The 25,430-nt window shown below is 36.5% G+C and overlaps 3 protein-coding genes across 6 annotated transcripts; 2 read left to right on the top strand and 1 right to left on the bottom strand.

The window, feature by feature from the left end:
- The first annotated feature begins 417 nt into the window (after positions 1-417).
- On the top strand, positions 418-5,384 carry LOC149939255 (mitochondrial fission process protein 1). 4 transcript variants are annotated; one of them, XM_090178904.1, is made up of 4 exons: positions 418-912; positions 1,478-1,605; positions 2,244-2,422; positions 3,823-5,384. In XM_090178904.1, the coding sequence occupies exons 1-4, from the start codon at positions 840-842 to the stop codon at positions 3,884-3,886; spliced, it is 444 nt and encodes a 147-aa protein (XP_090035030.1). In that variant the 5' UTR covers positions 418-839; the 3' UTR covers positions 3,887-5,384. The 4 variants fall into 4 exon arrangements, 3 of the variants coding, with proteins under 3 accessions (XP_090035030.1, XP_090035028.1, XP_090035027.1); XM_090178902.1 differs by having other exon boundaries at positions 2,244-2,566; positions 3,823-5,383; XM_090178901.1 differs by lacking the exon at positions 3,823-5,384 and having other exon boundaries at positions 2,244-3,811.
- A 2,493-nt stretch (positions 5,385-7,877) lies between these two features.
- LOC149939256 (uncharacterized) lies at positions 7,878-11,701 on the bottom strand. The gene is made up of 2 exons (XM_090178314.1): positions 10,000-11,701; positions 7,878-9,687 (listed from the first exon to the last, which is right to left on the bottom strand). The coding sequence occupies exons 1-2, from the start codon at positions 11,299-11,301 to the stop codon at positions 8,815-8,817; spliced, it is 2,175 nt and encodes a 724-aa protein (XP_090034440.1). The 5' UTR covers positions 11,302-11,701; the 3' UTR covers positions 7,878-8,814.
- Positions 11,702-16,593: 4,892 nt separating this feature from the next.
- On the top strand, positions 16,594-20,041 carry LOC149939257 (transmembrane protein 256 homolog). The gene is made up of 3 exons (XM_090178300.1): positions 16,594-16,844; positions 17,459-17,592; positions 19,800-20,041. Exons 1-3 carry the CDS (start codon positions 16,640-16,642, stop codon positions 19,941-19,943), a joined length of 483 nt encoding a protein of 160 aa, XP_090034426.1. The 5' UTR covers positions 16,594-16,639; the 3' UTR covers positions 19,944-20,041.
- The last annotated feature ends 5,389 nt before the right edge of the window (positions 20,042-25,430 follow it).

Genomic DNA, 25,430 nt, shown 5'->3' on the forward strand with positions numbered 1-25,430 from the left:
TCGTTACGAAACATGCTTCATTTGTAGGCTTACGAGCAATGTCTAATTTGTTAATAACGTAAGCTTTGTTTGGAATAATTTATTTCAGTGCGTTTTTTTTAGCTCGGGAATTAAGCCATCGAATGTTTTAAACGGGATCAATTAGCCTTTTCAGTTTACATGGAGCAAATGCAAGAAGCTCATAAACTGCTGGATTTTCGTCTGCTAAGGGGATGCTTTATTGAAAAATCGTCTGCTTAGCAGACGAAAATCCAGCAGTTCATGAGCTTTTCGCATTTGCCACTACGTGGCTCTATGTAAACTGAAAAGGCTAATTTCGCATTCCGAGCAGCCAACTTTAGAAGAATTTTCTCGCTAGGATCGTGACCGAGCTGCTGGGTTCACGTGTCGTCTGCTTCTAGCAACCAATTCTGTATTTTTCTCAACGAACCTGGATCCTTAGCCGGGATTCGGGAGTAGTGGCGTACTCCTGTAATCCCAAGCGTCTGGGAGGCAGAGTTTGTGGACGACTACTAATCCCCTAACGGGTGATCGTAATACATCCGCCACCGGTGTCCCCATCCCTGTCCCCACGTATCCCCCCGTTGGCGTGGCCGTTACACATATCTCGCCCTGATTAATCCGGTGGATGGGCGGACCGCATTAGCCCCCCCCCCCCCACCCGTCCCGCTCACGCCTCAAAATCTTCGCCAGGCTCGCGGTCTTCTCAGACCCACTCCGCCCTTGTATCTTCCTTGAATAAAAAAAAAACCCTTGATCCTTTGTAGCTCGGTTATCTTATCTTTTCGGTTTTTCTTGGAATAAAAGTGATTAAGGACTTTACATTCAAAATAATTTAAATGATGGAGGAGGGAAGTGGGAAAGTGGAAAAAGCTGTGGATATTTTCCGAGAAACGCCGGTTCGCCTTTTAGGTACTGTTTGTTTTTGTTTTGAGTTTGAATTCTAAATTAATAGGCAAACTCATTTATTGGAGATGAAGTTAGGATTTAGTTATATAATTTTGTCTCAATTCCCTGAAGCTTCTATCCAGGGTTGTCATCATAGAGATCTTTATGAGAGGAAGTAAGTGTTGAAAGTCTCGACTCTTGGATGGGTGATGAGGAATCTTTCTGTGAATTTATAACTTATATTCACCGAAGCTGCTAATGCACACACCATTGTTGATATCCCATTCATCCTAGCTGTTTTACATTGACAGTATTAGACTACACATGCTAATATATGCTAATAAGAACCTGTTATTTAAAAAAAAAATGATTCAAAGCTTATAAATCAAAATCATTTAATTATCTCATGTTTGACATACAGTGTATAGTAGCATTTGAGAGCTTTTCTAGAGAAGTGGTTGTGTACTATGAAGGAGAGTTTTTAACTTGCTATATAAGCTGTTTAACAGTATAGCTATAAAATTATTACTGAAGCACCCTTGTTAATTCTTCTTCCAGATTTTTTACTTGAAAATCAATATTTAATCAGGTTATACTAATGAAGTTGGAGAATCTTTTCGAGCCCTGATACCTGTTCGAATTGTACATCTCAGCTATGTTGTGGCATCAGGATATGTATTGGCTGACACCATTGATAAAGTGTTCAAGACCAATAAGGTATACTCAATTGTAACATTTTGTTGCCTCAATTAATGTGCGACTTGTCCCAGGGAACTATAGAGTAGTATCACCTCGTAGCTTTGGCCATGGCCGCCATTTTAGGCGCGTTTTTTTCTCTATAGGAAAAAGCATGGGTGACGTTGCGTGATGTAGCACTGACACTACTCTATAGTAGTTACCCTGCTCTCACTCTTAATGAAGATATAATTATAGGGACGCTCTGTTGGATAATCTGGTCAAACACAGCTTTATTTATGGTAGTTGTTGTAAGACTGAGATCACAAGTTTGAGAATTTTGAGAAGAGTATAGATTTGCACTAAGAAACTAATAATTGAAAGTTAGTGTAGTGTAATGACTTCTTAGCTTGTTTGGTCGATTACATAATGGTAGCCCATTAAGGGATTGAACCCACAACCTTAAACTTAGCAGTTGATAATTTTAATAGAATATTATTAAATGACATTAAAATTTCCAATTATTTAATAATTGATTATCCTTAAATGAATACAACTATGATTGACATTATAGTTAAAGTTAAAGATATTAATTTGCTTAGGATTAATTTTTTTGACAGGGTTATTTATTGTAGAAAATTTCTAAATTGATATAATACATATACATTAACTTGTTGTAGATTCTTGAACAGCGCAGCGAACGTAACAAGTTTGGCCAGTTATCTTCTTCCGCATTAGACACCTTAATATGGCAAAGCCTGGCATCAGTCATAATTCCTGGGTTCACCATCAACCGTGTCTGCGCCTTATCTCTGTTTGGCTTCAAGAACTACACGAAATTGAAGTCATCTGCAGCCAAGTGGACAACAGTTGGGATTGGTCTTGGTTGTATACCATTTATAGTAAAACCAATTGACCATTCTGTTGATATCCTTATGGACAAAACCTGGCGACAATGGTTTCCAACTGCAATGCCAGTCTTCGAAAAGGAAACCCATTAACTGTGATTATGAATCAAATAGGAAACCCAGGAATCTAGCTATGGCCTTCTTTGGAAGTTCCTTTAAAGGGCAACGCAAGTTGTGATGAATGTACCATATCTTATAGATCAAAACAGCATCTACGCATGAGACTGGTGAGAGTAAGAGAACTCCTTTGCGTCTCTGATTTTTATACGGCTAAAAGGTTTGAGCATCTTGGTATGCACAGGCTCAGGGGCGTAGGAACGTTCTAGAAGTTGGAGGGGGCAAAGATAAACGAAAAGGGGTCTGGAGAATGGTTTTTAATTTTTAATGGAGTGTAGCTTCTCCGAATGCGTGTGTACTTGTTACTACTATGTAAATTGGCGGGAAAAGACTGAAATTTAAACACAGTTGAGGTTCTATAAACTGTATATGCTTTTAAAATGATAATTTGAGCCTTTTGAAGATTTCAACTGACCAAAGGTTGGAGGGGGCAATAACATAAGTTGCCCCTCCCAGCAAAATTATAGGGAGGGGCATTGCCCCCCTCCCTGCCCCTCCCGGTTCCTACGCCCCTGCACAGGCTGGATACAAGATGCCTTTCAATATCTTGGCCAAGCAAATATTGCGCTTCATTTCGGAGACTGGGCTTTTCCATGTCTATAAGGCTGGGGCTGCACAATGAACCTCTGGTTGAAGTGCTAGGTTGGGCTTAACCCAACCACCCAACCCCTACTAATAATAAGAGAAGTGGTATGAAACAGGGATTGGCGCATGCACCGATACATTTTTTATCTATAAGAAACCATTCCCACCTGCATCATGACTTGCTTTGCTCTTTAACATAATCCTACAGGTTAATAGTACAAATTATTCATTTGTGTCCTCAAAAAGTAGTAATGCAATGATGTTTTAGTAGTAGTAATATTCCATTATGGTTGGTTTTTGTTAACGCAAAAATGCCATGATAGTCAATTTTGAAAAGCTCGGTTAGACCTTATGATTTTTTTACGTAGGCGCTCTCCGTAGTAGCATATTTGGCCTATTGAAAACCAGCCTTTATAGGGCAATGAAACTTGGCTGGTGAAAATGACTAGGAAGGATTCAAAGATTTCTTTATAAACTAAAAGGGTTTTGAAAATTTGTGGACTGCTTATTGTGGCACACTGACTTAATTTCAAATCCCTTTTCACACTATACCAAATCTGTGTGCTAGTATTGTCGTTTTCTCTAAGATTAAGCAGTAAATAGTTAAGTAGAATTATCTTCCACTAATTAGAAAACATATCTATTCCAGATCAGTGTTTTATTGTGGCTTGACCATCTTTATCATGTTGGGGCTATTCAAAGAAGTTGGTTGAACAGCTATAGGAAAGTTTCTGTACATAAAATATCAGGGAGCATTCCTGCCTGCAGGGCTGCCTTATCCATAAGGCAGACTAGGCAAAGTGCCTAGGGCCTACGAAAATTTTAGGAGATATTAGGTCCTACAATTCCATATAACAGGGCCTACGAAGGTCCGGAAATTTGGTAAATGAGATTTTTGACTAAGGCCTACGGAAAGGTTAAAACGGCCCTGCCTGCCGGCATAATTTACAGGGTGTGAGAAGAACGCCATTGTGTTTAAAATTTTAACAAAATCAACACACAATTCTCAATTAGCTAATCTTGAAGACTATTAATTAAATGAATTAATAAAAATCTAGAAGACACTTAAGTATAAAAATGTTTTCCTTGGTGTCAAGAGTCCCAAGTTCAATTGCAGTTTCTTGGCACAGTTGATTATCACTCGCCGTTTAACGATTCCTGCATGTACTTGTTATCTTTATATTAGCTACAGTTTTTCAATTAGATTATTCCAGCTGTTTTGTTTTCAAATATATTAATGGTTACATATGTCCATGCCATCTGTTGGCACCTAAAAATCCTCCCATTAAAGTGCCACAGGTAAAAAGTGGGGCTAGTCAACCATTGTCTTTCAATGACCCTGATAATGCAGGATTTTATTTTTATGGGAATGAAATGTCAATATAAGAGAAAAAGTGCTATGATCTTATGAAATACACAAGTTACGTTAACGTTGCAGTGCTTAATAAAACTACGGAGGTTCAAAGTGGGAAGATGGGTAATGTCAATTATGATAAAATAACACAAGTTCTGTCATTCATATTGTTAATAAAAATATGGAAAAGGGCATGATACTACGTGCGTAAGTTTAAACAAAATCATCTGCCATAATTTTTCTTATTTCTCAATGATATTATATCACTTGAATAACATTAAGTCTGGGCTTGAATAGAAGTTCACTTACTAATTTTCTTTTTTTAACCATCGGAATGATTCTTAAAATCTGTAATTTGAAAATGTGATACATCTTTCACTGAAACAGTGGCGATAGAGCAGCGCCGCATCTAGGGCTGGGCGGCTGCCACGGGCGCCGTGCGCGCGATAGGGTATAGGGGTCCATATTATTATATTAGGGGGCGCCAAAATTGCAGCTCGCCCCTGGCGCCATTTTCTCTAGCTACGGCCCTGCGATAGTCCTAGATATTCAAAATGTATACATATGTAAACAGGATATAAAGTCAAATTAACTAAATAGTAGTGGCATAATAATCATTCCCCAGGGATTTGCATGTATTATTTCATAAGCAAAAACTGTGAAAATTGTCTGGCAACATTTTTGGCACCTTAGTGGCCAATTTCTATTTTAGGTAATATTTTACCCAAAATGGGGTGCAATTCAAAAATTGCTATACACCCATTTTACGCCACCGGGCAAGATTACAAGTTCTATTACAGTTAGTTAGGTAGTTTAGACTAATATTGTAATAGTGCAATAATTTATATGCAAACTTTGAAATAAAATGTTTTGTTCTGAGAAAAATTGTTCTTAATTTTGTGATTGAATAATTTTTTCATTTTTTTTTCATTTTGAGAAGTATAAGTAAAAACATTTAGCTAGACATAACTAAATTCCACATTAACTATTCTTTAAGTAAAGCTGTGGTCTCTACACTGGAACTTCAATCTATGACTTTTCATAGGACTGCTCACGAGGCCATCTTAGCGAGCTTTTTGATAGCTCGGCACGACACAAGCAAAAGCAACGGCCCGAGTAAAGGCGAGCTGAGGTTTGGCTTGGCTCAACTAATAAATAAACTAGCTGAGCCGGCTCGCTCTAGATGCTTGTTTAAAATAAAATCTCGAGTTACTAAGATTTTAAGAATTAATTGAAAAAATATATTTAACATTTTCAGAATTAGAAATAGTTTTTCATTTATATACCCCGTACCGTAAATGATTACATACATTATAAATACAAATACATGAATTTATAGTTTAGAAGTAGTTGAAATTGCAACATTTCTTCAATTTCGCGCGGGGGTGTAAGTAAGATAATACCCACTTATAGCCAATAAGCTTGTGAACCAATATGGCTCAACTTGGCGAAAAAAAGCTCCCGTTTCGTAATCAAGCCGCTCAAGCTCGTGAACAGTCCTAAATTTTCCTAGCCAAGGAACATAAATATAGAAAACAATCTTGTTGATGATGATTCTATAGCCTTTGATGCAAATGGTGGGCGAGAAAAATATGATTAATAATAATAAGCTAGGCTAATACCCAAGGCGCCACCTTAGGCCTAAGTCATCAAGCGACTTTTAAAGCCATTAGTTCAGGTGGCTGGGTTACAACGCGTAGGAGGGTGGTGGCAAGCCCTTCATGCTACGCGAGGCAACAGCTCCCTACACTAACTATTACCGTTAACCTCTACAAGTTTTTATGGAAGGGAAAACCGAAGAGCTTGGGGGAAAACCCCTTAAACCAGTGGGGAGAAAACTTTCAAACTCAACGCAGAAGGAGTTGTTCAGAGTTTTCACCCAGTGCCACAAGCTGGAATCGAACCTGCTCCTCTAGCTGCGAGGCGAAAGTGTTAACCACTCCGCCACCCCAAAGCGGCGTACCAGCTTTATGCCTGTTGTGTGGTAGAGGACAACGACAAACTTGGATGAAAAATTAATTTTTGTAGTCTTAGCTTAGTTTCTTCTGATATATTTTTCTTTACATGAAGTTAAAATTTGCGCTGGCGCATTCACTAGTTAAATCTAAGCATAAAAATAACAGATTTGAGTGTGATATTATTTTCATATTTATCCCAACTTTATCTCTGTCTGGCACTGCTAGACTCATTGTCTTTCCCCAACTGTAAAATCATAAATTATTTTGATCTGTTTTAATGATTTATTAATTAAACTTAATGGAAAATAATTTGGAAAGGTTTTAGATTGAATATTTGAAATGTCTAAAGTTCTATGGTGCTTTTAGAATTTTCATATGATGAGTAGTTACTAGATCACTCGGAATAAATTTATTTTATATACAGGGTGTTTCAAAAGGTTATGCAAAAATTTTAAAGAGTTGTAGGGGTGAGTTGAGAAGTATGCCTGTTTTTTTTTCCCAGTTTTCTGCAATGAGTTAAAGAGTGCTGCAACAAGCACAAAACCAAGCAGCAGGGAAATGCAAACATCAAAGTTTGGGTTCATGTGATAGGTAAAAAATTACTTTGTAATTTTAAGTCATGATGTACTGCGATTTCTCATCACTTTCCAACTGCAACAATGGAATTCATTTCGGAAGAACTAGCGGATATTAATTTCGTGTATGGACTACAATGCTTTGGCTGCTCAACATCTCTACCACGAAAGGTGCCCGAACCAGCGCATCCCCATCTCACGGACCTTTACTAATGCCTACTTCCAGGGGCTAGTAGGCCACACTGTGAAGCTCTCTGGCGCTCTTTTAATTCATCGCAGGAAAATGGCAAAAAACAGGCATACTTCTCAACTCACCCCCTACAACTCCTTAAAATATTTGCATAACCTTTTGAAACACCCTGTTATAAGCAAGCTGAACTGGTCTCAGTTTAAGAGTTCAATACACACCAAAAAAATCAATCAATGCCATCATACTATGATGAATAGCTTCTCCATATAAAGGCAAATGGTTCTGACACTGTGAGTGAGATCAGATTGTGGATTACAAAATGGTTGTTTAAATTTTAATTACAAAAGTAAACTAAATATTAAAGGGAGTATAACCCCTCTTGTTTGGTAGAGTGCGCTTAAGACGATAAAAGGTTATACACAGTTTTTGAAATTTTTGGGTAAAACCCGAATAAACTAACTCCTTACCGCCCCTCGCTAGGAAGGCTTGTGGAAGCTATTCGGTATAGTCTAAGCGCACACTACCAAACAAGAGGGGTTATACTCTCTTTAATAAAATAATTTTAAATAAAAGCAACTTCATAAAAAAATCAGTAGTGCTATGTAATTCGAAAATTAAGAAAATTAATTTTAAAATGTCCTTTATTAAAAATTAAGTTTTACCTTTACATAAAATAAAATTCATATTTAACTCAATAGCAAATAGTCAAATATAACGAATTTTCACTATTTTCTTATACCCACTGTATAATATAATTAATTTGCTTCAAATGCAAGAAATCCAATGTAAATAAATGCATAAAAAATTGTTTCAAATATTTACATTTGAACCTGAGTGGAACAGACTATAAAATACAAGCATATTTGAACATTTTGAAAAGCAGTTCCTTAACCTTGACCTTTTGTATTAACCTTTAATTGCCTTTAGAATGAAATTTCCCTAATTTACTAACATAACTATTGAAAATTTCTTATTAAGCGTAGCAGCATGTGAAGACCAAGTACTAACATTGAGATGTGCATTTCATATTTTAGTTTTAAGACATCCTTACATACACTATTATCAACTTAATTTCCAGTATTATTTCCTTGTTGTAACCCATCAAATTGTAATTGCACAATTAATTTTGATCTGTGTTGTTTATTTCTACTTGTTCGAATCTAGTCTTCACATACCCTAATTATGGATCCTTAGAATTACAAAACAATTGAGATCTCACATATTATTAGACTAGTACAGTAGGTTTTTTCAACAGTTCTAAATTTTTTAAGAATATACAACAAATTTGTAAAACTTATCACTATTTTATACATGTATTTATGACTAGCCATATGCAGCTCTATCTAGAAAATGGTATAAACCTACACACTAAGTGTGCCAGTAATTATTTTGACTGTATTCAGTATTTTTCCATATTCATAAAAGTTTCACAATAAAGAGATAAGCTATTTATTATCTTTACTATACAAAACCCAATTATCCCGATTTATCACAAGACTGACTATATTCTAATTAATATTCAATGCTACATTTTCAAAGTGGTGATAGTGAAAAAATCTTCGCCTCAACATAAATTAAAAGGACCCCACAGTTCCTCACTTTTCTCGTTATACCTCTTTTTTCTCCTTTCACATTTTGGACACAGTTTAGTACTGTCCATGCAGCCCATGTGATAAACACCAAGGCAATTTTCACAATGATAAGTGCTCTCTATTTCAAATGGGTATATTATTTTAAAACTGTTACATATTTCGCATATAAACCCTTTTTGACTACATAGTGGACATTTTAGAACATGCTTTTTGGCAAATTGTATTACCTTGTGTAATGTCTGTGCTAACGTACCATTCGGTATTTGAAGTAAATCTGATAAAGAGTACAAATGAATATGTTCAAATAAATATTCCCTTGGCCAGAGAAGTTTACGGAATTGATCAGCCGTTTCTTCTTTACAAGTAAAGAGGTAGGATCTCAAAAACCCAAGTTGGCTGCGTAAATGCTGTACTTCAACTAATTCGTGAACAACAGAATATAGTTGAGGATTTTGTTTGCGAATATCAATAAGTGGTTCTTCTTGTACTAAAAGTAAAAACTCCTTGGCTTTTTTAGAAACCGGATGTTTTCTGAAGTCCCAATTATACAGGATCCGCGAAGGAATATAATGTTCTTCACCCGAATGGCAATCGCTGCAATAATTAGCTCCATCGTAAACACAGAGATGTGGATTTCCATAAATCATTCCAATATGGCATTTACATTGTTTGCACTTATAGTTTTGGACATCTAAACCTTTTTCACTACAAATTTTGTAAAAGATTTCTAGACATTTTTGTGTGGATTCATCAATATTTTTCGATGACAATGCTAGTCCTTTTGGAACTACTTCAAATTCTGATAAATCAGGTGAAACTTCGGCACTTTCTGTACTACCATAGTCCTAAAAAATTAAATAAAAACATTTAACTTAACAATGTTTGGTAAGTCCAAAACTTATTTAACTTGCGATTTAAACTATTTCTAGGCGAAACACCCCCCCACTTTTACTGTTTTCAAATAACAATTATTTAGATCTAATTATCTACTAGAAAAACCTCCACCCTCAAATAATACATTTCTCAAATGGAACTGGTCACATGCAAAGATGTGAGGTTTCAATTTATCATTTCAGTTAGCTTTTTGCTTTAGCTAATGAATAATCTAGGTTTTTTTATCATGGCGTGTCTAAGAGTTTCAATGAATTTCAACTTACTGATTCTGACTTTAAATCCAAACTTGGCCTGCTACTTAAATAGTTAATTCCCAATTCCGGTGTACCTGCTAATACGTGAATAGCAGGCTTATTTCTGGCGTAACTTTGAAAAATTGAGTCGTAACTTTGAGAATCCAACACTTCAAGGTCTGAAGTGCTGCTATTATTGGTTTCAAATGATGATGACCAACTATTCTTTGTAGTAACCTTATTTCCAGGTGATTCTTGACTTTTGTCATCCAAGACAATACCAGCATCTTCTTCGACAAACATGTGCTCAAAACCAGGTACAGAATGAGGTGAGGAATCGCACATCAATGCCAATTGTTGAGCATTATCAAAATCACCAAACTCATCATTATTAATTGGCTGCGATGATGTGAGTTTTTCTTCATTATTTTCTACAGTACCAGTACCAGCAGGTTCGATTTTTTCCACATTGTAGTTAGATAAAGATGAAGCTTCAGAAAAGCCATCACAATTTGATATGGTTTCGCTTAATGACGATGATGTGGTTGTGGCACCATCGTCAGCAGTTGTTTTGGACCCTTGTGATACGCAGCTTGGCTGAAACATCGACGATCTTTTAGATTTCTTAGGTTTCGAGCTAGACTTTTTTAAGCTTCTGGTCAAAGACTCTACAGCATCTTCAGCTGGCATAACTGGCTCAGGCGATTCGGGTGGATTCCATATTCCAGCTAACAAAAGTGGTTCTGGGGACCAAGAGTTCAGATAAACACTGTTGTAAGAAAGCTGAAACTGAAACACCTCAAGACCCTCAATGAATTGGCTCATTATAAATGGCTGTTCAGTGTCGCACAAATAAGCATCACTAATATAGTAAGTATTTAGTGTTGATTTGTCAAGGATCAAAGAGTCAACGTAGCTTTTCAAGAGTCCTTCATTAAGAGCAATTCTTATCCAAGATCTACAGCGCCCTACATCCGAGAATATATTGTGAAGCTTAGTGATTTGCGACAGAACTTGCTTATGGCTATATACCATAACTACTGGCCAAAAATCTGGGTCGGGCATTTGGTCAGAGTTACTACTGTTGAAAATTGAACTCATTTTTCTTGCAAAACTGTACTTCAAACCGTGAATGAATATAGCTTCTAGCGCGTGACACAGACTTTCAACTTCTTCGCCATAACATATTGGCTTACCTTGGCCTATGAAATTAAGCTGGAGCTCTTTTACTGCTCTACGTAGTTCTGCAGTAATACCATGTTTAGCTAATACAATTCTTGCAGTATCTTCGACGCTAGTTGGAGACGTAGCTTTTCTCCAAAGTGAACTCATCTTTACTTGTAAAAAACGTTTAAATTATAGCAGAAAGAAAATTACAAGTTAAAAATCTCCAGGTTTAAACATAATGTAAAAATACGGTAGTAAACGTGCGTTTTCATTCTTAAGCGGCCAATTCAAAAATAAATAAAACAAGGGAAATATAAATATATACATTCAACAACGTTCAAGAGGTAATCTAGACTACACGTCACAATCATAGTGATAAATATCGGGTTTTTTTTTTATAACAACATTGGCCGGTTGTTTGGATATGTTTGACGCTTTGGTAAAGAGGGGGGAATACGGGAATACCCACTTCCGGCCAGAGACCATCGGTTTCTGTCATTGAGTTGGGAATATAGTTGAGCGTAGCTCTCACTTTGGAAAGTTGGCGGTCCGTTGCCCATGGGGGAAAGGACAAGGGGAGTTTCGGAAAGCGACTCTAGAGAAAAGATTGCTGTCCGTCGGAAGCCAAAGGAGTTGGGGGAAAAGGGGCGCTTCGGAAAGCGACTCTAGAGAAAAGATTGCTGTCCGTCGGAACCCGGGTTTTAATATTGCGCGCCTCTTAAAAATTAACAAAAAGAGTGGATTATCTGCAAAAAAAAAGAACTTTAAAGGCTTAAGAATAAGATCCTTTGCGGTATTACCACTAATAGGAATATAATACTGCGTACCTGGAACATAAATTTGTATTCCCCCATCACGTACCACCTTGGGCGTTCTAATCCCTGTGCTTCGTACTTTTTGGGTGGTTCTACTATCTCGAAAAGTGATTCTCCGGTGCGCGATCTCGGAGTTTGGGTGGACTCCTCCCTCAACGTCAGTCACCACTGCACAAAAGCTGTTAAAAAGATTAATTCTATCACCGGCTTGACACGTCGCTCTTTTTATTTTCGCTCCCCACGGCTGATACGTACCCTATACAACTCCCTTGTCTTGCCCTATATCAACTTTGGATCCGAAGTGTGGAGCCCGCCCCTTCAAGGGGACCGGGACAACCTTACAAAAGCCCACAACCGTTTTACTAAACTCACTAAGGGCCTTGAGTGCCTTCCTCCGGTTGCGCGGAATGAGGCCCTCAAGCTGGACTCCCCGCTTCTCAGACACGCGATTAATGACCTGGTGTGTATCTGGAGCATGTGGTCGGGTCAGTCTGCTCTCCAGTTGTCCACCTTCTTCAAATTAGACACTCTTCGCAAGACCAGGGGTCATGCAGCGAAAATATTCAAACCACGGGCCCGGACCAAACAACGTCAATGGCACCTTGCTTTCCGTGCTATCCAAACTTGGAACTCCCTCCCCGCAGATGTACTTTCTGCTCAATCTCGTAGGACTTTCCGCAGCCGCACTCGGGAGTTTCTCCATTCTACCGTTTAATTTTTTTTTCTTGCTTTTCCACTTGTGGGTTATATACAAGCTATTCTAGCTTTGTAACTTGTATTTTTCTTAATAATAAATAAATAAATCATTGTTATAGCTTCCGCAACGCGAGAGCTATACAATTTCGGACATACGAGCGTAGCGCAATCGCAAAAATAGGCGGAATTTTTGGTCTCTAAAGTTTTGCCTACTTTTCATTCTATTCACAAGGATTTTTTGTACAAGTTGAAACACGAATATTCTACCTGGATTCAACGAAACTAATTTCGGAGATGTTTATTTAATTTGAAGACAAAATAAATAAATCTTGAACACGATTTTAAAACCGGCACGCATTTCTAACCAAGTCCCAACGAACACGCGGGCGAAATTTTGACTACGGTGTCCGCTAGGTGTCTCTAGTATCTTATGTCTGAATTCCCCACATTGCCAGGCCTATGAATCCCATATTTCCAATCCAGTATTTATATTCTCCTAGACCACATAGGCCAAGTTTCAAATAAGATTAGCAATAGCTGTGTACAGATATTTTCAATTTTTATTTTGTTTTATCTTTACCAAAGATTACTGGTAAATTAAATTATTTCTCTCACTTTCTGTACTTGGGTTTAATTAATCTAAGCCTAATTAACCACTGGATTTGCAGCTCGCTCCGCTCAAGTCTTTGTTGAAAATGCCGTTTTCAGTTTTAGCGACGACCTAGTACTTCTAGAGACACAATTTTTATCTGCTAAGGCAATAGGCCCTCGCTGTAGGAACACTTTCTTTAGGTACCTTAATGGAGCTTCCAACATATCTCATTAGTCGGTGGCGTCACCTATATCTCAAATAAAATATATTTTTTAAATATCGCCTGCTTATAGCTCTGATCACGCTAGTGGTAGATATCCCCAAGGTTTATAGAGTAATTTGTAGATATCCCCACTAGCTTAAAATATTATCACATCTGGCTTGCGGTAGATGACGCCCCGACTAATGATAACTGTTTCGCTTCGTACATGATTTAAAGCAAAGGTCCCCCGCCAATAAATACCAACTGTGGCTGTAGAAGCTTGGAAGTACTATATTCCCAACTCAATGGCATAGAAATAGAAATGAGACTAGAACCACTGCGTTATCCGGTAATCTCAAGGAAAACGGGCAAGCTAGAAGGCTTCCATGAGAATGGAATCGCTGCTAATCCACGCAGGAGTGCGCCATCTATTAAAAACATTTCACTTTATTTTTTTTAAATAGATGGCGTGCTCCCATAAAGAATACTAGCGATTCCACTCTCATGGCAGACTTCTTACTCGTACATCTCACCACAGTTTAATCTGGCTTCTAGTCTCATTTCTATGCTCAATGGTTGCCATATAGTGCGCTATCTATAGTTTATCACCCTGGTAACTAAGCACTAGTCTATAATATATTACGTGTAAGGATGTTATTTCGAATCTAGGGTACGAGATAAATATATTGGTGGGGAGGCGGAGTGTTTAGCACTCTCGCCTCGCAGCAAGAGGAACCGGGTTTGCCCAGTTTGATCCCCGCTTGTGGCACTTGGTGAAATCTCCTTCTGCGTTGAGTTTGTATAAGTTATCTTCTTCCTGGTTAGAGGAGTTTTCCCTCGATCTCTTCGGTTTTCCCTTTCCTTAAAAAACTTGCTGAGGTTATCGGTAGTAGCATAAGCCTATCATAAGTCCCCATAAGTAAAGGTCTACCTTAGGGGCCCATGGTAACGGCGTTGTCCTCGAGAGAAGAAAATTAGCATATGACTATAGGGCAGTAGCGACATCTAAAATATTATCTTACTTGGTAGAGCAGCCACGCTCAGGTTGGTAAATGCCACACAAAACGCGTCTAAATCTCAAACTTAAAAAATAAATACCTTCAGGAACACAACTCTTATTCTAATAGCCAGTTTTAGATTCTGACCAATCATTTTACAAAGATAAGTGTTAATTTTAAGTTTTAAAGCGATAAAATTGCGAATAAGCCTTGACTACGGTGTTAAGGGCTCGCGGCGGAGATTTATCTCGCGTGGTTCTATAAGTTTAAAAACGTTCGCGCACGGCTTGCGCGCATTCATAATGCATTTCGCTAAATTTATTTAAGAAATGCACAGTTGAGGACGTAGCCACTAGGAGGTGCAGATTTTGAATACCTACCTCTTAATAACGGGTATGTGATCGTTAAAAATTTGGCCTAGACCTTTGCTTATGGGGACCTTATGATAGGCTTATGGTAGTAGCAGAAGTGACATAATTTACAAAAGTGTGTCAATCGAGCCTATTATTAATGAATGTTAAGAGCGAAGTGAAAAGTGGGAGTGCAGAGGGGAGTATTCATTAGGGGGGGAAAGAAATTAAAAAGTAGAAATAATCTCACCTGGTGAGGGCTTCGAGAACTAAGGAAGCACTGGAGAAGGTTAGCAAGCGTTTAGATTTTTTGCCATTCAACTGAAACACCTCTTGCCGTGTATCTACGTTTCAAAGGGAATAGAACCTCCAACGCGTTCTTTATGGAAAACCCCATCAATTTCCTTTATTCCCTTCACAATCAGCGAATATCAGCTCCGCAAATGTGAAAAGCCATGAGAGCCAGCGGACAATATTGAAACCATCGGAGGACGACAGAAATACCAGAGGTTATATTCCCTTTAATACAAAACACAGAAAAACAAACCAGAAAAAAAATGCATCGTCTTTCTTAGCCTAGCCTTCTATGTGGTCTATTTCGATAGTGGCATTCAGTAAATCTTTAACATTGGAAAGTATAGGAACTTGCACACTTTTGGTATTACTAAGTGTAGGGAGCTGTTGGCTCTCGTGGCATGCAGCGCTACGCAATTTAACCCAGCCACCAGTAATAGGCCCAAGCTTCAATACAACATCTTCTAGGAAATAGCCAAGAAGTAATATATCCGAGAGCCATGACCTACAATTTACTGTTTATATGGTGCTTTTTTAAATAAGGGAAACTTTTCACCTGTAAAAAGAACGTCGTGTTTTTACTAAACCTTAATATGTTAAAAAAGGTATCTGGTTAAAAGATAATAGTTGCATACCGTACAGGTGAAAAGTTTTCATTATTTCAACAATTAAAGCACTATAGCAATAGTAAAGAGTATACTTAATTTTGGGATTATTTAAAATAAATTGGGACTATACACTCTTTTTAGGGAATTTTGCTGGGCGCGTTCATGTTGAGTTTACCCCCTTAACCCCAATTCTCCATATCCTGGGACCAAAGACCGGAGCCTAGACCCCCCACCGGTGGTTCCAGGTAATGGCCGACTAGCGGGCGGCCAAAAAGAGGGGTCGAAAAGACCGCGAAAAATAGTGTATTGGGTCACTTGGGTGGGTATTATTTGTGTCTTAATTTTCAAATAAAAGCCTTTTCAAATTTTCGCGGTTAATTTTTTTGGCTTGTTTTTGGGAAAATTGCCAGTTTTTGCGCTGCTTTTCAAAATAAGGATTGGCGATATTTTAGGCTTTTTTCTCAGTTTTATTTTGTCGCGTTTTCGGTTGATAATCTGGCATCCCTGGTAATAGTCTGTCTACTTACAAGTTTTTTCACTTGACTGTCTTCAGTGTTGCCAATGTGTGGGCTAAATCCCACATTGTGGGATTTTTGGCGATTTTTTGGGCTGTGTGGGATAAAGGGATTTTTAAACGAAAATCATTGATTTGGTGGGATTTTTTGCCTGAATTTTTGAAAAAGCACTATTTCCAGAAATTCATAAACCGAAAATATCAGACCTCTATTTCTCTAACGCTAGATGCAAGTGCTTGAAAATTACTACGAAACTTGAAAATATTTGGCATGTTTTCCGCTGAGTTTTGGGAGGAGGCGTGGCTAAAAACGTGTAGGGGGTTTGGCTGGAAATTTTGGAACTGGACTGTGGGATTTTCGCTCGTCAAACATTGGCAACACTGACTGTCTTGTTTACCTTGACATAATTTCAAGAAGATCACCTACTAATGCGATGAACTACATTAATAACAGTGTGAATAGTGTTTTGAATCAACTTAAATACTTGATAGGTCATCAGGCGAGTCACCCAATTGTTGTAAAACCGCCCCCTACTCTCAGAGAAATGTATACAGCAGTGGGTAAAGCAAATGTGTTTCTTCGCTTAGCTGGCATAAGTGGTGCTCTTGCTGTTGGCATAGGGGCATATGGATCACATAGTAAGTTTTATGATTATTTTTCTTATTACCATCCTGAACACCACTGACTCTGACTGATAGGGTCACCTGTGGCAGTTTCAAGTTGATTTTTGGTCACAGAAAAACTAATATAAGAGAATTTTCTTCCTTATTTTGTACTGCAATCTTTTGGAACTCCATCGTGGAAACCTTTTGTTTCCGACCCCCCCCCCCCTGTTCAAATGTCTTTTGATATAACATTGTAAAACAAGCTTTTGGAAATTGTCACATTAATAATTGTTGATGTTAAGATTTGATTAGATATTTATAATGGTTTTTAACAATCTTTCCATAGTTTATCTTAAAGAATTATATTGATATATGATATGGCATTTGTTTAGAATTAAAATAATCGAACTATTCAGTATTTCTGTTATGTATAAATGGAAAATGGGTTTTATATAATCAAGGCTCCTAAAAGAAATGGTGGTGTTAAATAGATTCTATTAAGAAATTATACACGCTGTTAGAGGTGGATTGGGAGAAACGATAAAAGTCATTTGAATGCATAGTCCACCTTATTTTGGAATCACGTAGAATAGTGATAAAACTTCAAGGTATAATGTAATTTTCTTTGTACTTCAATCTTTTTTTAGCATTGCTGAAAGAGAAAGATGAACCATTACGAGAGGGACGAAACCTAAAAGAAGTCTTTAAAATTGCTAATCAATATCACTTCATTCATACACTAGCACTTTTAGCTGTTCCTTTTGCTGGAAAGCCATTATTGGTAAATTTTCAATCTAATATAAGTATTATATATTATAATAATAATAAAAGGCTTTTATTGGTAAAAAACTCTTTCAGATACATCTGATTTACAAAGAGGCCCACTATTAATTAATTAAATTAATTTAATTACTCATGCTTATAAATTTACATGTGGACAAAATATATTTGGTGACTTCTTGAAATTGAGAGTGCGTTTTCAGCTGTTTAAATTTAATGTTGAGATTATTCCACATTGTACCCAGTGGTGTAACTAGACCAAAGTGGTTTAATGGTGTCCAAAAGCAGATGTCCACTATGAGCTGTCAGTGGAGTAAGTATAGAGGGGACACCATTTTGCATTGGACCAAATTTTAACAGCTAATGATCGTACCCAAGAATAAATCCTGATTTGGCTCCTCCGGGGGAAAAAACTTATTCCATTCGTAGAAAAAGAGCAGCTCTCAGATATTTTATGATAGATCGGTTGGGGTTGGAGGTTATATACTTTTTACAGGGTTGCCTTATATCAGGGAATTTATAAATGGGTCTAAAAAGTCAGGGAAAGGTAAGGGAATTTTTAAAAATTTGTCAAATTTCAGGGAATTCAATATTATCTTGACACTTTGAAGGTAATTTTACTCTAAATCTATGACAAATTCTATGATTATTATTTATAGGCCTATCCTTGAAAGTTTGGCTAATTTATTTCAACATTGCAATATTCTTTTTACTTAAATATAAGTCCATTTAAATTTATTAACTTCTGATAAAATTAAAGTATAAAATTTTGGTGAAAATCTCTTAAAATGGTCAGGAATAGTCAGGAAATTAGAATCTGGAAATTTTATGGCAACCCTGTTCTAATAGCGCTGAATCAGAGAAGACATTGATCAGATGAAGAATATGCTTGATTAATAGGTTTAAATTTTTATTAAAAGGAATAGCAACTTATTTATCAAATCTTAGCTCATTTTTGAGGTACACTAATCTTTAGGTTTCCGTGTATTTCTAAAGATCCAGACATCTTAAATCTTTGTTGTTCATGGCACCCTTAGAGGGAGTAATTCTATTAATTCCATTTTCATTTTATTGCCAGTAGTTGCCCTAATTTTCTTTTTCCAGCTGGTTTAGCGGTTTTTAAGATAATTTATAAATCTCAAGTTTTTGCGGGATTAAATAAAAGAGATAAAAATTAAATTTTTAACAATTTTGATTAAGATTACTTCGCACAATCACAACAAACCTGATTTATTTAAATTTTTATACTTTTATACTACACAGTTGTAAAATATATTAATAATTTCCCCCACAGATTATATTAATTAAAAATAAGGGAAGTATTAGTTTATTAAACAGACTTTTTTGTGAATTTAATTACAATATTGATACACTCAGCTTGGTGAGTTTTCACCTTAAGTTGTTGAAGCTTAGCACTGATTTGGAAAACAGTTCGTAAGGGAGTTTGCACAAGCAATTTTCATTTTGATAATGCTGTTAAATTAAAAGTTGATTTATAAATATTATTTTTGTCTTGCGTTGAACCATGACCAACTGTGATCTTGTGCTATAGTGGCAAACCCATTCGTTGAAGTTTCTATGTTAACCTATGAGCAAAAGGTATCTGTATGGTTTGAGCGCCCCTAGAAGAATATTATTTTTAGAATAGTTTTTGCATTGAAGCCAAAATAAAAAAACTGTATGAGTACAGCGCCCCGGTTGTTAAAGAATTACTCAGGGAATTTTGGTGGATGGTTGGCCATGGTTGTACAAAGTAATTGAAAATCGTATAGGGTTGATTCACAATTTCCCTACATAAGTTGACTATCTGACTTGAAATTTAGATAACATGCCTTCACTACCAATGTGACTTCAAAATGCATCACATTTTTGTAAAACAAGGGGTAGGAAAAGCAAAATAATACCAGATTTTTATGTTTGATAGATTTTTCAATGGATTTCCAGAATTTGTAGATTTTTCTTTAGGTATCAAAAATAAAATAAAATTTTGAAAAGTATTTTAATTGGATTTTTTCTAAAATGAGTAAAATCCTAGCTTTGGCCATGGCTGCCATTTTAGGCGAAATTTTTTCTATATGAAAAAAAAACATCGCACTGATACTATTATATTTTGTACTGAGCATATAGATTTGTAATAATGACGGCCTACTCACTTAGGTACTTGTATTCTACATAATGCATTCAAGTAATGAAATTTTATTATTTTAGGTTGGAACTCTTCTATTATGTGGCATGACAATTTTTTGTGGAACTTGCTACAATTACTCATTACGTGGAAGTACAAAGTTTAATGCAATAACACCTTATGGAGGAACGCTGCTAATTGCAGCCTGGTTATCATTTTTGTTGTAGATCTGTTTACTTTATATTGTAATAACCCTGCTTATTTTGTTATAAGTACCGATTGTGTACTTGCATTTGTAGTTGCTTGAAATTACATACTATTTTGTAATTATTGAGTATTATAAATGAATATTTTTTTAAGTTAATCGATTTTTATAATATGTTAAATTTATTAGTTAGCCCTTATACCATAAGTAACATAATAACTATAAGCAGGAAACTATATAGGTATGCACTTGGAATGTCCATGGGCCAAATAATGATAAATCCAGGACATGACTCTATGCGGAAAATCCGTCCAACAGCGCGAAAACCCAAACACTATTGCCCCCTATTGGAAAAACGCGCGATCGCGGACCTAAGTCATTTTGGGGGCAAATGTTTTAGGGACAGTTTTCAAAAATAATACACGTGGTCGTCGTAGTAAATATCCTGGAATGTTTATTCACAGTTATCATATAAATAATGCAGGGTTGTTGATTTTTTTTATTTTTTTAAAATCGCCAGTTTAAAAATTAGCTGGGACAGTTTAAAAATTAATTGCCTGGGGTGTTAGTGGCCCTGGTGACCACTTAATTAATTCAAAGTTTTTCCCTTTAAGATTTATAGTTCTTTATTTAACACTCCAAAATTTTGAAATACCCATAATAACTAACCCACTAAGCCTATGCCCTAGCACATATTGTCAAGACTCAAGAGTAGATAATTGGACCATAAATGATGAAAGCCTGATTTTGAAGGTTAAAAATGGTAAGTGGCCAGTTTTTTTAATTAAACTACCTAGGCTCTACTGGCCACAGGTCCAGTTTAAAACAATAGAGTAGTATCACCTCGTAGCTTTGGCCATGGCCGCCATTTTAGGCGCGTTTTTTTCTCTATAGGAAAAAGCATGGGTGACGTTGCGTGATGTAGCACTGACACTACTTATTTCTCAGCCTGGGAGAGTCCATTATTTTCAAAGAACCAAAAATGAGGTGAGGAAGGGATCGTGATAGTGATAGGTAATAGTGTAATATTATGACAAAATTGGTCTAAAATATAATAATTCAATAGTAAATCTCTCATTTATGGAAATTTAATACCTTTTAAACAATCTTTTATAGAGTAGTGTCAGTGCTACATCACGCAACGTCACCCATGCTTTTTCCTATAGAGAAAAAAACGCGCCTAAAATGGCGGCCATGGCCAAAGCTACGAGGTGATACTACTCTATAGAAACAGATTTAAATCAACGATTTTTTAAAAAAAATCATTTGATTAAAATCGCGTTTTAAATCGCTGATTTAAATCAACTTGATTTAAATCAAACAGCCCTGAAATAATGTATTTATTTATACCTAGGGAGAATGTCTATGTCGAGACGGTTTTTAGCCTTTCTCTCAATCCACCCGTTGGTCCCCCCAGTACGCTCCTCCACTTAAAATAAAACGAATAGTTCCGGTATTTCATTGGCTGCTTAAAATTTACGTCACCTAACGCGATGGTAATCAAACGCCGGTGACGTTTTGTCTTTCCCAATAATCATTCTTCCTAAATATAAATAAATACATTCTTGATCATATATAGTGTGGTTATTAAAGTGAGTACTTATTTTTATACGTACTAAGTTCATAATGGACGCTTCAATAAAAGATACTCGGTTTTTACTCCCCTCTCGAAATTCATCTGGGAAGGAGCTATTTCCGGCAGTAGCGGCGCTAAGGTTTTTTCACAGGTGGGCTAATTATTTTGTGGCCACTAACAATTTTGTGGCCCTTACAACCATGGAGTGTAGCTACACTCCATTTTACAAATTTTGTGACCCCCTTATAAATTTTCCAGGAAGCGAGAAGAGCAAGGTCGTTTTCTTGGTGCGGCTCTCGTCGCGTTTACTGGACCCCTATGACCTTGTATCCGACCTGGAGGGGACACGCGCATGCCCGGGGTATCCATTCAACTTTCTCTCAATTTCCGCTCCCTTCCTCCCGAATCTATCTGTTTATGGTCTACTATCTTATTGAGTAAACAAATTGATTTTGAAAGTTTTTTTTTCAGATAAATTTTTCTTGGCAATAAAACAAATTTCTAGAGATAAAGAAAATTCATAAATTAAAATATGTGGCCTCTTAATTATAAATATGTGGCCCCTATCAGAAATGCAGGGGGGCTAAAGCAAACTTCAGCCCACCCTTAGCGCCGCTACTGATTTCCGGTCGGTCGGTTAAGCGGTTAGATTGGCTAGCCGAAAAGTCAACTTTAAGTCATTGTAGACGCGTTTTTGCCCTCATGAGATTTTTGCGTCAGATGAGAAACGCGTCGGCTCACGTGTATATAAGGAACATACTAATGTTAATTTTCGATAATATATTTTAAGGTAAAATATATAATGTTACTAAAACTAAGTATAAGAAGATAATATTATTATTATTATCATCCTTTTATGGTATAAATAATTACAATTATATGTAATATTTTTATAATACCGGGAAATTTTAAAGCTTCTCATGGAGGCAGAGTTAATTCATTTCGTATAAAATTATCTTTTGGATTTGGAAAAATATGAAAACTCATTCCTTTAGAACTAAACATATTACTTTTGCAGTACGGTATGCAACAAGTGTTTCCTTTTAACAAAGATAATTTAAACTCGTACCCTAGATTCGAAATCACTCTCTCGCGCGATGCCGATAGCGTTTACCCACTTCCCGCCGGAACTCAGAAAAAATTCGCTCCATTGCTTGCGCCTTACCGCAACCACGACCAACTTCAATCACGCGCTATAAAGCGCGGCAGTGCGTGATCGAAGTTGGCTGTGCCGCAACCAATAGAGCCCGATTTTTCTGAGGTCACGTGCCGGAAAAGGGTAAACGCTTCGTAACAAAACCGTCAATGGGAAAGCTCTCAGTATTCGAATCTAGGGTACGAGTTTAAATTATCTTTGCTTTTAACCAGGTAACTTTTTTGGCATGTTAAGGCTTAGCAAAAAACCGATGTTTCCAGCTTTCTAATATTTCAACAAGCACTATATAAATAATAACTTATGAGTCCTAGCTGTCGGAAATATTACTTCTTGGCAATTTCTTGGAAGATGTTTTCTTTAAGCGCCTATTAGTATAATGTATATAATTTTAAACATATACTTTCCTAGAATCGTTAACAATAATCGAAAAATGAGGGGCAGGATTTTCGAATCACAACCGCCACTTATTTCCGAATTCCGACTTAGTCAACACTAGATGGCGTTCGGGAAACTGGAAATTTCTGCTCGATTTTGCTCCCAATTTTTTTTAAATGGTCGTCTGTATCTTTTGGTGGACGACCAATTTAGTACGTGTGAAGGTACCAGAGTCATGTGCTGGAGAAAAACTCTCGCACCTCGCTACTATAATTCGATGAAAACTCGTCATTAAGCCTAGTCATGGTTATTATATTATTAGCTTACCTGATTATCTCTTTTATAACCATACAAATACCTGAAATTAGGTATCATTACTTTTCTTTCGCGAAGAACATTATAATTACTTCAAAATATTAAGTACGATAACAAATTGAGGTTTTTAAATCCATTGTTTTATGTCTTTTTTTGCGCGGGAAGATCGCCTATTTGTTACCATGACGACGCATTATTTTCGCGTCAATCCTCGAGCCAATGAATTTGAAATGTCGTGTTACGTCTTACCCTTGACGTAGTTAAGCCCCGCCTTTTTCTCGACGCGCTTTCGTATCACCGTCCCAATGGAACCTTAGACATTATACCTCTATAGTTTCCTGCTATAAGTATAACCATATGTAACATAATTACTCATAAGTATGCCACTGTACCTTTGTTCCATTCAAAATTCTTCACTAACGGTTTGTTTCACCACCAACCAGTAAAAAGGTGGACTGCGTTAGATTTTAACCTTTTTATTCATCCTAGTAATTTTGGGACTCACACTATTGGCTAGTAACATATATATTTAAGCCAACGGAAAACCTCTAAATTAAGAAGGAATTTTTGGCGTCGGAATTTTAGTCAGCCCAATGTAGCTTTATTGAAATTTAAAAACTCACTCGGTTTGTTCAGATGAAGTTAAATTATGAGCAATTTAGAAAAATAAAAGGTTGGGGAAAATGACCAATAAGTGATCGCTTTCCGAAAATGGAACAAGTCGTCAAAGTGGGATATTCCACCCATAGAAATAGAAATTAGACTAGAAGCACGATTGGATTGGGTGAGGACGTACCAGCTAGAAGGCTGCCATCAGAGTGGAATCGCGATAGTCGCGCCATCTCATAGAAACAATTTAAACTAAATAAGAAAATATGGTCACGTGGAATAACATAAACAAATCGTAGGCAACGTATTAATAACTTTTTTTATTTATCTGACATTATATTAAGTTATTTAAACAGCTTTAGGAAAATCATACAAATCTCAAGAATCTACTATATCTACCGTGTCACGCTTAAAGTCACACGTTAAATTTGAGCAATCATTGTAAGTCTGAAATACCACAAATCATCACAGTTTAACTAAATTTTAATTATTTCAGTGTGATTTAAAATATGCCTACATGAGATTCCAAAATCTTGGTTTCAGTGTCTTTTAAACTATCATCAGTATTAGTCAAGTCAAATTGAGTGGTTTCCGGTAAATCACTTTTTCCGTAAGTTTTCTGAAATAACCTCCGATAAATATGGAAACTAAATAACAATTACTAAAATCAATAAATTGGCATACTCTAGAAGATGTAAATATGCTTTGTTCAGGAATAGATATTTTTGGGAGCTCTTTCAAATTTTTGTTTTAATAAAGAAATTATTCATATTTCAGTTAGTTTTTTATTTCAGAATGTATAGGGTAATTTTTACTAATGTAGGTACAGCATTTGCTGTCAAATGGTGCCTTCCATTTTGAAAGTAAATTTCATGCGGCAGAAAATGTTTACTACACACAAAGTCATATGAAGTAATTGAAGATGGAGTCCAATTTTCGCGATTTACCGCTAAAACCCATTTTCCTAGTAATGCAGCATTTCTCAGAGGAAATCTTAGTGTAAAAAAAATCTCTAAAGCCCCGTTTTCAATCACGTTTTCCCCGAACAAAAATCACGCTTTTGCATCAAAAGCAACCGCGAGAAGCTTCTCTTTCGGCTTTTTTGTCACGAGAAGCAGATATCTAAATGGATTTGATATAGGCTTATTTTGAAATAAAAGCGCGTCAAAAAAGCAAAAGCGAAAAGTCTGAAATTTATCGTAATTGAAAACGGGGCTTTATTCCGAGATTATTATAAAATATTTACTATAATATTACATACTTATGAAATGAGAATTTTATTTATTTCCCAGATCTATCTTTACAATGTGAAAAAGCGCAGTTTTTAACCAATTTTGCGGATATGCTTTTAGACCCAAAAATTTAAACACGAAAAGACCGCCGCTGCGCACGACGTGATGCGCAGTGGATCGCCTTTTTTTCCCTCTTCGAAATTCGCGTCGTAGCCATGGCGACAATGTTTAATGCGTTTGTCAGAT

This window comes from Leiobunum rupestre, chromosome 6, assembly GCF_980474605.1.
Source record: "Leiobunum rupestre chromosome 6, qqLeiRupe1.1.hap1, whole genome shotgun sequence".
In the NCBI taxonomy this organism is placed as follows: Eukaryota; Metazoa; Arthropoda; class Arachnida; order Opiliones; family Sclerosomatidae; genus Leiobunum; species Leiobunum rupestre.